This window comes from Bombina bombina, chromosome 3, assembly GCF_027579735.1.
Source record: "Bombina bombina isolate aBomBom1 chromosome 3, aBomBom1.pri, whole genome shotgun sequence".
NCBI lineage: Eukaryota > Metazoa > Chordata > Amphibia > Anura > Bombinatoridae > Bombina > Bombina bombina.
Genome location: NC_069501.1, coordinates 683267274 through 683281054, shown reverse-complemented (window position 1 = coordinate 683281054; position 13781 = coordinate 683267274). Strand labels below are relative to the sequence as shown.

The window sequence follows — 13781 nt, the reverse complement described above, 5'->3', positions numbered from 1 at the left end:
GAATGACTGGGGGATGAGGGGAGTGGGAGGAGTATTTAAGCCTTTGGCTGGGTTGTCTTTGCCTTCTCCTGGTGGCCAGGTTCTTATTTCCCAAAAGTAATGAATGCAGCTGTGGACTCTTTCCATTTAAGAAGAAAACCGCAAATTATTTTCATTTTTAGTCCTCTAGAGAGTCAAAGTATACCTTGGCCCAACCTTATTTATATATGTATATAACAATATAAAATAATGCAGGCCACTAAATATACCAATCAAATGCATGTCCTTGTAAATACTCGGTCAACCAAAGAATGTCACACATCTCCACATCTAAACTGGCACAGCGAACAATATACCAATATAGAAAACACAATATGTTACATGTACAAATGTTTATTTATCAGTGTACCAGCATTAAGTATTATCCAAAATGATTAAGTATTAAGAGAACCCTCATTTTACTATTAATAATCGTCGGGGACAGAGGTCTGAAGGTATTAATAGAAAAAACAAAAAGAGAAAAAAAAGCAGACCTTATATAAAGTCACCCATATCTCCATAAAGATCAATAACCCAAATGCACATATTACAATAATTTATTAAACCAAATAAATAAAAAAAAAAACAGTTGCAGTACCAATTAATAATACATACATACACACACACACACACATATATATATATATATATATACACACACACATATATACACACACACGCACGTATATATACATAATAATTTTTTTGCATTGTTAGATGTTACCTTCCAAGTGGTAAAACATTTATTCTCTTTCTTATTTCACCCAATCTCTCAGCATCCCTGCACAATGCGACCGCATGGCTGAAATACAAAAAAAAGTGTTTATGAAAGGAATCAGAGACAGCTCAGTTATAAAACACAATAAGGGGAACAGCAGTTTACAACTGGGGATCATTAGTGTGTATTGCGTTAGTAAAGACATTCATTTGTGCTATACAAGCCACTGTTGACTCTTTGAGGTGTGGTGTTTAAAGGCTGATGCACGGGGCACAGAGCATATGTGCGTATGCCACTGAAAAACAGTAATAACTTTTACTAGAAGCATTTTTGCTAATGGAAGTATATTGCAAACATTTTTCTACTTAAAATGTAATGCATCCATGCACATTTCAGTGTTGACCTTTCTATTCCTTAAATCTCATTTTATTTTGAGGTATTATCTTTAGAATAACTTTCAGTATAATGTAATGAGGCTCAAGGCTAATCCCAGCATTAATGGCAGGCTCTCCATAAACAAAACAAAATAGTTTGGGTTTAATAGATAGTAAGACACTTGGATTTGGAATGATTTGCTGATTTAGCAAAGACTTTCTTCTATGTAGACTGCTTTAGATGTCAAAATAAATACCTCAGAATCCAGTGACTCCAGCGAATAGGCTGTGCTCTCTGCATGTGGGTGTAACCAGGGAAAAGTATATCAACCTCACTATAAGGAGAAACAGACAAATGAAGTGTGTGAAGTGATCTGGGAACTATAGAAATGAAAGTGTTTCTATGAAAAGCACAAAAATGTATAAACAACAAAATCATTTTATGCGACTACATTAAAAAAAAAAAAAAAAAAAGTTTTTTAATTGAATTTCCAGCTAGAAAACTGCAAATGTAACCAAAAGCAACAACGTTAGAAGAACTAATGTAAAAAAGTAATTGAATTTAAAATCTGTGACTTTAACCTTCTTTCTGAAATTCCCCTGTAAGGTAAGACTATGGGCTCCATTTATTAAGCACTGGATGGTGCTTCGGAGCCCCATCGTTTCAGGCTCGCCTGAAACTAAAGTTATGAAGCAGCGGTCATAAGACCACTGCTCCTTAACTTGTCTGCCACCTTTTAGGTGGCGGATTGAAATCATCTCGATTCGATCCGGATGATTGCCAGCCCCTGCTAGCGGCCGATTGGCCGTCAGTGAGCAGGGGGGGGGGCATAGCACAAGCATTTCACCCAAAATGCTTGTGCAATTTTAAATGCCGACGGCATTTAGCGAGGTAGAGCAGACATGATTCGCTACAGCGAATAATGTCCGCTCGACTTTTAATAAATCTACCCCTATATCTCTTTCAAATATTCTTAACGGGACATGAAACCCACGTTTTTTTCTTTCATGATTTAGGTAGAACATACAATATTAAACAACTTTCCAGATAACTTCTATAATCAAATTTACTTTATTCTCTTGGTTTCATTTGTTGAAGTAAGTAGCAGCAATGCACTACTGGTTGCTAAATTAACACATGGGCCCCTATTTATGAAAGTCTGGCAGACCTGATCCGACAGTGCGGATCAGGTCCGCCAGACCTCGCTGAATACGGCGAGCAATACGCTTGTCGTATTCAGCATTGCACCAGCAGCTCACAAGAGCTGCTGGTGCAACGCCGCCCCCTGCTGGCTGCCAGCAGGGGGGTGTCAATCAACCCGATCGTACTCGATCGGGTTGATTTCCGGCGATGTCTGTCCGCCTGCTTTGTGACCGCTGCTTCATAACTGCTGTTTCTGGCGAGCCTGCAGGCTCGCCAGATACACGGGGCATCAAGCTCCTTACGGAGCTTGATAAATATGCCCCATGGGGTGAGTCAATGACAATAGGCACATACATACAGCCACCAATCAGTAGCTAGCACCAAGGTAATTTGCTGCTCCTGAGCTTACCTAGATAAACCCTTCAACAAAGGATAACAAGAGAAGGAAGCAAATTAAATAAGAGATGTAAACAGGAAAGTTTTTTTATAATTGTATGCTGAATCATGAATGTCTATCACTTTACTGTCTCTTTAAATAGCATCAAACCACTTATAGTTTAAAGGGATCCTAAACATACTAAACCCACATTTTTTCTTTAATGATTCAGCTAGAGCATGCAATTTTTTAATTTTATCTTTTATTTATATCCAACACAAAAACATATGATAACAGAAACAAGTAAACAGTACAAAAATGTTCCTGCCACAGCGGGTAGATCAAATAAAGGAAAACATTCACATATAAGCCCGTCTTATGGGGCATGGTGACAGATAAAAAACCATGGTACACGTTACTTTGTTAATCAATGGCAGATATACCAGTTCCCGTAGTATTACATAGTCAAGAAAAGATCTGTTGGATAACTTTTTAACTTATTTTTTATGAAAAAAAAAAATACAGGACAGAAAAACCATAACAAAACAAGGAGAAAAAAGGGAAAAAGGAAAAGATAGATAGAGACGGTAGGCTACCATAAACCCAACAATACTATTTTGAGTCCCTGAATGGATAAATTAAATTATCGACTTCATTGGGAGCAAGAGTTTTAATAAAAACTGACCATTTCAGGAAGAACTTCCTTATGTCATGTTCATCATTCATATCAGTATCAATCTGTTCTAGGATACATTGTTTCTACAGACAGTTCTTAATCTCTGGTATACTAGGAGTCACTTTCTCTTTCCATTTTTTGAAAACAAAGTATATAGCTGCTAATATAGCCATATTAATGATTTTATTATTAACCTGTGAATCCTTCATATCTGTCCAGAGAAACAATATCGCCTAGATTACGAGTTTGGCGTTAGCCTTAAAAAGCAGCATTGAGAGGTCCCAACACTGCTTTTTACCGCCCGTTGGTATTACGAGTCTGACAGGTACAGGTGTACCGCTCACTTTTTTTCCGCGACTCAAGGCTACCGCAAATCCCCTTACGTCAATTGCGTATCCTATCTTTTAAATGGGACTTGCCTAACGCTGGTATTACAAATCTTGGAAGAAGTGAGCGGTAGACCCTCTCCTGTCAAGACTCCTACCACATTTAAAAGTCAGTAGTTAAGAGTTTTATGGGCTAACGCCGGAACATAAGACATTTAACTAAACTGATAAAAGTACACTAACACCCATAAACTACCTATTAACCCCTAAACCGAGGCCCCCCCCATATCGCAAACACTAAAATAATTTTTTTTAACCCCTAATCTGCCGACCGAACATCGCCGCCACCTACATTATACCTATGAACCCCTAATCTGCTGCCCCTAACATCGCTGACACCTACATTATATTTATTAACCCCTAATCTGCCGTCCCCAACGTCGCCGCCACCTACCTACAATTATTAACCCCTAATCTGCCGACCGGACATCGCCGCCACTTTAATAAATGTATTAACCCCTAAACCGCCGGACATCCGGCTCGCAAACACTAGTTAAATTTTATTAACCCCTAATCTGCCCCCCAACGTTGCCGACACCTACCTACATTTATTAACCCCTAATCTTCCGACCCCAACGTCGACGCTACTATAATAAATGTATTAACCCCTAAACCTAAGTCTAACCCTAACACCCCTAACTTCGAAATTAATTTAACATAATTAAATACATTAATCCTATTTAAAACTAAATACTTACCTATAAAATAAACCCTAAGCTAGCTACAATATAACTAAGAGTTACATTGTAGCTAGCTTAGGATTTATATTTATTTTACAGGCATCTTTGTATTTATTTTAACTAGGTACAATAGTTATTAAATAGTTATTAACTATTTAATAACTACCTAGTTAAAATAAGTACAATATTACCTGTAAAATAAATCCTAACCTAAGTTACAATTACACCTAACACTACACTATCATTAAACTAATTACCTAAACTACCTACAATTAATTACAATTAAATAAAATAAAATAAATTACGAAAAAACAAACACTAAATTACAGAAAATAAAAAAGAATTACAAGAATTTTAAACTAAATTACACCTAATCTAATCCCCCTAATAAAATAAAAAAGCCCCCCAAAATAATAAAATTTCCCTACCCTATAATAAATTACAAATAGCCCTTAAAAGGGCCTTTTGCAGGGCATTGCCCCAAAGTAATCAGCTCTTTTACCTGTAAAAAAAAATACAATACCCCCCCAACATTACAACCCACCACCCACACGCCCCTACTCTAAATCCCACCCAATCCCCCTTTAAAAAAACCTAACACTAACCCCCTGAAGATCACCCTACCTTGAGACGCCTTCACCCAGCGGGGCACAAGTGGTCCTTCATACGGCAGAAGTCTTCATCCGATCGGGGCAGAAGAGGTCCTCCAGACGGCAGAAGGCTTCATCCAGGTGGCATCTTCTATCTTCATCCTTCCGGAGCAGGTCCATCTTCAATCCAGCCGACACGGAGCATCCTCTTCAAACGAAGTCCTAACGAAGAATGAAGGTTCCTTTAAATGACATCATCCAAGATGGCGTCCCTTGAATTCCGATTAGCTGATAGAATCCTATCAGCCAATCGGAATTAAGGTAGGAAAAATCCTATTGGCTGATGTAATCAGCCAATCGGAATGAAGTGCAATCAGCCAATAGGATTGACCTCGCATTCTATTGGCTGTTCTAATCAGCCAATAGAATGCGAGGTCAATTAGTCAATTAGATTAGGTGTAATTAGTTTAAAATTCTTGTAATTCTTTTTTTATTTTCTGCAATTTAGTGTTTTTTTCCCCGTAATTTATTTTATTTTATTTAATTGTAATTAATTGTAGGTAGTTTAGGTAATTAGTTTAATGATAGTGTAGTTTTAGGTGTAATTGTAATTTAGTTGCAGCTGCCAGGGTGCAATGTCAAAACAGTATGTACTATGCAAAAAAGGCAGCACTCACTGGTCATTTGTAAGTAAAATTTAGCTTTTAATAATACAAAAAGTTAAAATCTTGGGAAAAACATGACGTTTCGATGCCTAACTGGCATCTTTTTCAAATGTCCCAAAAGGTAAATCCAAAGTGGTCACACCAGCTATGTGGTGTTCCCCATGAGAGCATAAAACTACTGGCTGAATGCGTTATATTTATACAAGTCATAGCTGACATTGAGGCTGTGTTCAGCTGTGGATAATCACTTGCAAATCTGATCAGCTGATTCCGTTCCCACCCACAAGCTTTATACTTCATTGTGCTGTTAGTTGAGCAACTGCATGGCTAATTTGCATATGTGGGAGTGATCTGCACCGGAGTAGTGTCCAATGATCTTGCAATGTTTTCAGGTGTCATCATACACGCCCACTTGTCTCTGCTGTGAGCGAAACTTCCCCAAACAAAGGGATATTAGCCTGTGACTTATGAACTGCTTCTGGCACAACGATGCCGTATGTTTCACACAGGTTGGTGAGGGGTCACCTTTGTCAATCAACGTAGAAGCTGCATGTTCACCTTGGCGCATGATGTACTGAACATTGTACTGGGATGTAATTCACATTCAAAAGTTGTAGTAAGGAGATCAAATGTCCCACCTATAGCGGGTACACCCTCACATTTATTCATAAAGCAACAGCTAATGCAGGAATATCAGGAAATATCGATGGGGTGTAATACACATTCAATCTATTCAAATCAGACAACACGAATGCCCCACTTGTAGCGGGTACATCCCCATTGGTTAATATGAAGCTCCCATGCAAGATTAGCAGAAAATGCTTGATAGAGCACACAATCCAGCAACATGTGGGGGGTGGTGATGTTAAATAAATGACATCTAATAACACATTAGCCAAGTAGCAAAGGAAGAGAAAAAATGTAGAGAAGAAAAAATGAAAAAAAAAAAAAAAAAAGTAAAAAACATAGTAGAAGCTGGAACAATGAGCAAATTCAAAAAGTGTCCATTTTGTAATCCAATGATAGAAACATTTAATCCATTTTTATTCATACATTAGTGGATCATTTTTATTCAATGAATGGCCCAAAGTCCAATTTAATGTTTAATCCTTTAGGAGAGACGGTGTCCAACATGTAGATCCATCTGGACTCTAGTCTAAGTAACATATTGTTGCGGTCTCCCCCCTTTTTGGAATAGGTAGATGATCAATAATCATGCAGCGTAGACTGGAGATGCTATGTTTCTGTGTAGCAAAGTGTCGGGCAACTGGGAGATCAGATGTTCCATTCTTCAGTGCCTCTCTAATTGAGCATCTATGATTCACCATTCTATCTTTGAAAGGGGTGGTCGTTTTCCCCACATAGACCAGAGAACAGGGGCAAATTAGGATATATATGACATATGAGCTGTTACAGTTCAGACGGTAACGAATGGTATATCTTTTATTCTTGTGTGGATGTTGAAAAGAATCTCCAACTTGCATGGAATTACAGTTAACACAATCACCGCATTTGTAGCAACCACTTTTTCGAGATTTTAACCACGTATAACCTTGATGGGTACTTTTGGGATCATTTTTTACCAGTAGGTCCCTGATACTCTTCGCCCGTCTGTAAACCACTCTTGGAGTGTTAGTTTTCCAGGATGCCAGGCTCTTGTCGGTCTCAAGTAAGTCCCATCTATTGTGAATGGAATCCCTTATGGTCTCATGTGATGGAGAGAATGTGGTGATGAAGTTTAACTTCTCTTCAGTCGTGTTTTTTCTTTCTTTATGTTTTAGGAGCGAATCTTGGTTACTATTTTAAAGTCAGAACTGAACAACACATTAGATTTGGTACATCTTTATACACTAAGAGCACTGACAGAAACTCGCTGCTGCTGGCATCTAGCTATCACCCACAACACCAAAAGTTAGGCATTATCTCCTCCCAACTCACGCGAGTAATCAGGAATAATTCCGAACCAGAAATCTGCAGTAAACAATTGGATGCTATGTGTAAGAAATTGGAGGAAAGGCTATATGACATTAAGGATATTAATATGGCGAGACAGAAACTCCACAGGTGTAACCAAGATTCGCTCCTAAAACATAAAGAAAGAAAAAACACGAATGAAGAGAAGTTAAACTTTATCACCACATTCTTTCCATCACATGAGACCATAAGGGATTCCATTCACAATAGATGGGACTTACTTGAGACCGACAAGAGCCTGGCATCCTGGAAAACTAACACTCCAAGAGTGGTTTACAGACGGGCGAAGAGTATCAGGGACCTATTGGTAAAAATTGATCCCAAAAGTACCCATCAAGGTGATACGTGGTTAAAATCTCGAAAAAGTGGTTGCTACAAATGCAGTGATTGTGTTAACTGTAATTCCATGCAAGTTGGAGATTCTTTACAACATCCACACAAGAATAAAAGATATACCATTCGTTACCGTCTGAACTGTAACAGCTCATATGTCATATATATCCTAATTTGCCCCTGTTCTCTGGTCTATGTGGGGAAAACGACCACCCCTTTCAAAGATAGAATGGCGAATCATAGATGCTCAATTAGGGAGGCACTGAAGAATGGAACATCTGATCTCCCAGTTGCCCGACACTTTGCTACACAGAAACATAGCATCTCCAGTCTACGCTGCATGATTATTGATCATCTACCTATTTCAAAAAGTGGGGGAGACCGCAACAATATGTTACTTAGACTAGAGTCCAGATGGATCCACATGTTGGACACCGTCTCTCCTAAAGGATTAAACATTAAATTGGACTTTGGGCCGTTCATTGGATAAAAATGATCCACTAATGTATGAATAAAAATGCATTAAATGTTTCTATTATTGGATTACAAAATGGACACTCTTTGAATTTGCTCATTGTTCCAGCTTCTACTATGTTTTTAACTTTTTAATTTTTATTTTTTCATTTTTTCTTCTCTACATTTTTTCTCTTCCTTTGCTATTTGGCTAATGTGTTATTAGATGTCATTTATTTAACATCACCACCCCCCACATGTTGCTGGATTGTGTGCTCTATCAAGCATTTTCTGCTAATCTTGCATGGGAGCTTCATATTAACCAATGGGGATGCACCCGCTACAAGTGGGGCATTCGTGTTGTCTGATTTGAATAGATTGAATGTGTATTACACCCCATCGATATTTCCTGATATTCCTGCATTAGCTGTTGCTTTATGAATAAATGCGAGGGTGTACCCGCTATAGGTGGGACATTTGATCTCCTTACTACAACTTTTAAATGTGTATTACATCCCAGTACAATGTTCGGTACATCATGCGCCAAGGTGAACATGCAGCTTCTACGTTGATTGAAAAGGTGACCCCTCACCAGCCTGTGTGAAACATACGGCATCGTTCTGCCAGAAGCAGTTCATAAGTCACAGGCTAATATCCCTTTGTTTGGGGAAGTTTCACTCACAGCAGAGACAAGTGGGCGTGTATGATGACACCTGAAAACATCGCAAGGTCATTGGACACTACTCCGGTGCAGATCACTCCCACATATGCAAATTAGCCATGCAGTTGCTCAACTAACAGCACAATGAAGTATAAAGCTTGTGGGTGGGAACGGAATCAGCTGATCAGATTTGCAAGTGATTATCCACAGCTGAACACAGCCTCAATGTCAGCTATGACTTGTATAAATATAACACATTCAGCCAGTAGTTTTATGCTCTCATGGGGAATACCACATAGCTGGTGTGACCACTTTGGATTTACCTTTTGGGACATTTGAAAAAGATGACAGTTAGGCATCGAAACGTCATGTTCTTCCCAAGATTTTAACTTTTTGTATTATTAAAAGCTAAATTTTACTTACAAATGACCAGTGAGTGCTGCCTTTTTTGCATAGTGTATATATATATATATATATATATATATATATATATATATATATAGTTAATAACTATTTAATAACTATTGTACCAAGTTAAAATAAATACAAAGTTGCCTGTAAAATAAATATAAATCCTAAGCTAGCTACAATGTAACTCTTAGTTATATTGTAGCTAGGTTAGGGTTTATTTTATAGGTATTTAGTTTTAAATAGGATTAATTTATTTAATTATGTTAAATTAATTTCGTTTAATTTAAATTATATTTAAGTTAGGGGGGTGTTAGGGTTAGACTTAGGTTTAGGGGTTAATAAATTTATTATAGTGGCGGCGGCAGATTAGGGGTTAATACATTTAATATAGTTGCAGCGACGTTGGGGGGCAGATTAGGGGTTAATAACTATAATGTAGGTGTCGGCGATGTTGGGGGCAGCAGATTGGGGGTTTATAAGTATAATGTAGGTGGTGGCGGTGTCCGGAGCGGCAGATTAGGGGTTAATAGTATAATGCAGGTGTCGGCGATGTCGGGGGCGGCAGATTAGGGGTTAATAAGTGTAAGATTAGGGTTGTTTAGACTCGGGGTTCATGTTAGGTGTAGACATATTTTTTATTTTCCCATAGGAAACAATGGGGCTGCGTTAGGAGCTGAACGCTGCTTTTTTGTAGGTGTTAGGTTTTTTTCAGCCTGCTCAGCCCCATTGTTTCCTATGGGGAAATCGTGCACGAGCATGTTTTGCCAGCTTACCGCTACCGTAAGCAACGCTGGTATCAAGGTGAGATGTGGAGCAAAATTTTGCTCAACGCTCACTTTTCTGAGGCTAACGCCGGCTTGCAGAAAACTCGTAATACCAGCGTTGGCTTAAGGGAGCGGTAAGAAAAAAAAAAGGAGCGTTAGCCCCACAAGCCTTACGGACAAAAACTCGTAATCTAGCCGTATGTGTTCCAATGATAGAACCAGAGGGGAGATCCCCACTTAAACCAATACTCTAGTTTCAGCCAAAAACGTCTAATTCTTGGGCAATCCCAAATCATATGCACAAGGTTAGCTGAAAAGGAGTTAACATTTGGGGCACTTGTTGAAATTAAGGTTCCCACACCTAGAACCTTTATCCGGGGTGTAGTATGTCATAAAAAGTAGTTTAATATGCGATTCTCTCCAGGAAGCGGACAGGGTAACTCACATGACCTCTGAAATGGAGGATTGAATAAGACTAAGATCCACATTACTTTGCAATGTCGCTATAACCCATTTAGAAGAAATCTTTTCCAGATTAGGGGCACCCTTGAGGGAATTTAATAATTGGTAACAAAAGGAAATTGACATATGTCCATTTTTAACCAAAGCTAGCCAGTCCTGCAAACTCCCCAGAGACCAATTCCAGCCGAAGTCATTTATTAATTTAAGAATTAAATGTCTTGCTTGAAGATAGGCAAAAAAATCCTTTTGGGGAATGGTTAAATTCTCCCCTGAGGGAGGCAAAAGTTTTAACACACCTCCTATCCTTATCTAAAAGATGGGAAACATTATCAAGACCCAGGTTGTACCACCTCTGGAAAAGTGCCGATTGCAGTCCCGCTTGAAATTGGGGATTTCCCACCAAAAGCATAAATTTAGAAACCCTGCAGTCTAGAGCTAAGAGATGACGGATATTCCTCCAAGCCTGGAGCAAATTAAAAGATAGTTCTGAGTTTTTTCACTTCACGAGGTATTGAACTAAAGTTACAGTGAATTAGCGCTACCGGGAGAAAAGGATAAATTACATTTTTATCCAGCTAGTTGTCTGTAACGTAGTCTCGGGAACAAATCCAGTCAGTCACTATGCGTGCCAGGAAGGCGTAATTATAAAGTAGAAGGTCTGGCAAGGCAAAGCCCACATATTTCCTAGAAAGAGAGAGTTTAGCTAAGGAGATCCTAAGCTTTTTGTTCTGCCAAATAAAACATCTTAGTACCGTATTGAACAGCATAATACAGTCGTATGCAAAAGTTTAGGCACCCCTGACAAATTCCAAGATTTTCATTTATAAATAATTGGGTGTTTGGATCAGCAATTTCATTTTGATCTATCAAATAACTGAAGGACACAGTAATATTTCAGTAGTGGAATTAGGTTTATTGGATTAACAGAAAATGTGCAATATGCATGAAAATGAAATTAGACAGGTGCATAAATTTAGGCACCCTTGTCATTTTGTTGATTTGAATACCTGTAACTACCTAGCACTGATTAATTGGAACACACAATTGGTTTGGTGAGTCCATTAAGCCTTGAACTTCATAGACAGGTGCATCCAATCATGAGAAAAGGTATTTAACGTGGCGAATTGCAAGTTGACTCTCCTATGAAGAGTGGCAACATGGGGGCCTCAAAACAACTCTCAAATGACCTGAAAACAAAGATTGTTCAACATTATGGTTTAGAGGGAAGGCTACAAAAAGCTATTGCTGAGACTTAAAGGGACACTGAATCCAAATTCTTTGATTCATATAGAGCATGACATTTTAGGCAACTTTCTAATATACTCCTATTATCAATTTTTCTTCATTCTCTTGGTATCTTTATTTGAAATGCAAGAATGTAAGTTTAGATGCCGGCCCATTTTTTGTGAACAACCTGGGTTGTCCTTGCTGATTGGTGGATAAATTCATCCACCAATAAAAAAGTGCTGTCCAGAGGTCTGAACCCCCCCAAAAAAGCTTAGATGCCTTCTTTTTCAAATAAAGATAGCAAAAGAACGAAGAAAATTTGATAATAGGAGTAAATTAGAAAGTTGCTAAAAATTGCATGCTCTATCTGAATCACAAAAGAAAAAATTTAGGTTCAGTGTCCCTTTAAGCTGTCAGTGTCCACTGTGAGGAACATATTGAGGAAATGGAAGACCACAGGCACAGTTCTTGTTAAGGCCAGAAGTAAAATATCGGAGAGGCTAAGGATGGTGAGAATGGTCAAAAACAGCCCACAGACCACCTCCAAAGACCTACAACATCATCTTGCTGTAGATGGTGTCACTGTGCATTGTTCAACAATTCAGCATATGGGAGAGTGATGCGGAAGAAGCCTTTTCTGCACACACGCCACAAACAGAGTCGCTTGAGGTATGCAAACGCACATTTGGACAAGCCAGCTTCATTTTGTAAGAAGGTGCTGTGGACTGATGAAACAAAGATTGAGTTATTTGGTCATAACAAGAGGCGTTATGCATGGCGGCAAAAGAACACACCGTTCCTAGACAAACACTTGCTAGCCACAGTAAAATTTGGTGGATGTTCCATCATGCTGTGTGGCTGTGTGGCGTGTGCCTGTACTGGGAATCTTGTTTAAGTTGAGGGTTGCATGTATTCCCCTCAATATCAGCAGATACTTGAGAATAATGTTGAGGAATCAGTCACAAAATTGAAGTTACGTCAACAAGACAAAACCCAAAACACTGCTCAAAATCTACTCTGGCATTTATGCAGAGGAACAAGTACAATGTTCTGGAATGGCCATCCCAGTCCCCAGTCCTGAATATATTTGAAAATCTGTGGGGTGATTTGAAGCAGGATGTCCATGTTCGGCAACCATCAAACCTAACTGAACTGGAGATGTTTTGCAAGGAGGAATGGTCCAAAATACCTTCATCCCGAATCTAGACACTCATTACAGGCTATAGGAAGCATCTAGAGGCTGTTATTTCTGCTAAAGGAGGCTCTACTAAATATTGATGCGATATTTCTGCTGGGGTGCCCAAATTTATGCACCCGTCTAATTTCGTTTTGATGCATATTTCCCATTTTCTGTTAATCCAATAAACCTCATTTCAATACTGAAATATTAATGTCTTTTTCAGTTATTTGATAGATCAAAATGATATTGCTGATCAAAACACCCAACTATTTATAAATGAAAATCATGGAAATTGTCAGGGGTGCCTAAACTTTTGCATACGACTGTATCTTTCCCTTTCAGAATCAGTGGAGTGTTCTGAATAACATATAGTAATTTGGGGAGGAGAACCATCTTATACAAGGCTATGCGACCTGAGATGGAAAGAGGAAGGTTTTGCCTGTTTTTCAAACATTCTTTAATTTTGTTCAGTACCGGGAGAATAATAGAACTGTACCACCTATCAGGATTAGAGGATATTGTAATACCAAGCTACTTAAATGAATCAGGAACTACTCTGAATGGTAAATTCCTGGGTGACTCTTTAGTTTGCTTAATCCACATTAACTCAGACTTTGTGGTGTTCACCCTGTACCCTGAGAAAGATCCGAATTGATCAATAATTGAAAGGTGCTTTGGTATATTGATTC

The 13781-nt window shown here is 38.5% G+C and overlaps 1 protein-coding gene across 3 annotated transcripts in view; it reads right to left on the bottom strand.

Moving 5' to 3' along the window:
- ASL (argininosuccinate lyase) overlaps positions 1–13781 on the bottom strand; it is a 122998-nt gene that overhangs the window by 71032 nt on the left and 38185 nt on the right. For all 3 annotated transcript variants that reach the window (XM_053707443.1, XM_053707442.1, XM_053707444.1), the window contains exons 7-8: positions 1368–1445; positions 743–820 (exon numbers count right to left, since the gene is read on the bottom strand). In XM_053707443.1, the coding sequence (XP_053563418.1) occupies positions 743–820; positions 1368–1445 (156 nt within the window). The remainder of the gene's footprint in view (positions 1–742; positions 821–1367; positions 1446–13781) is intronic.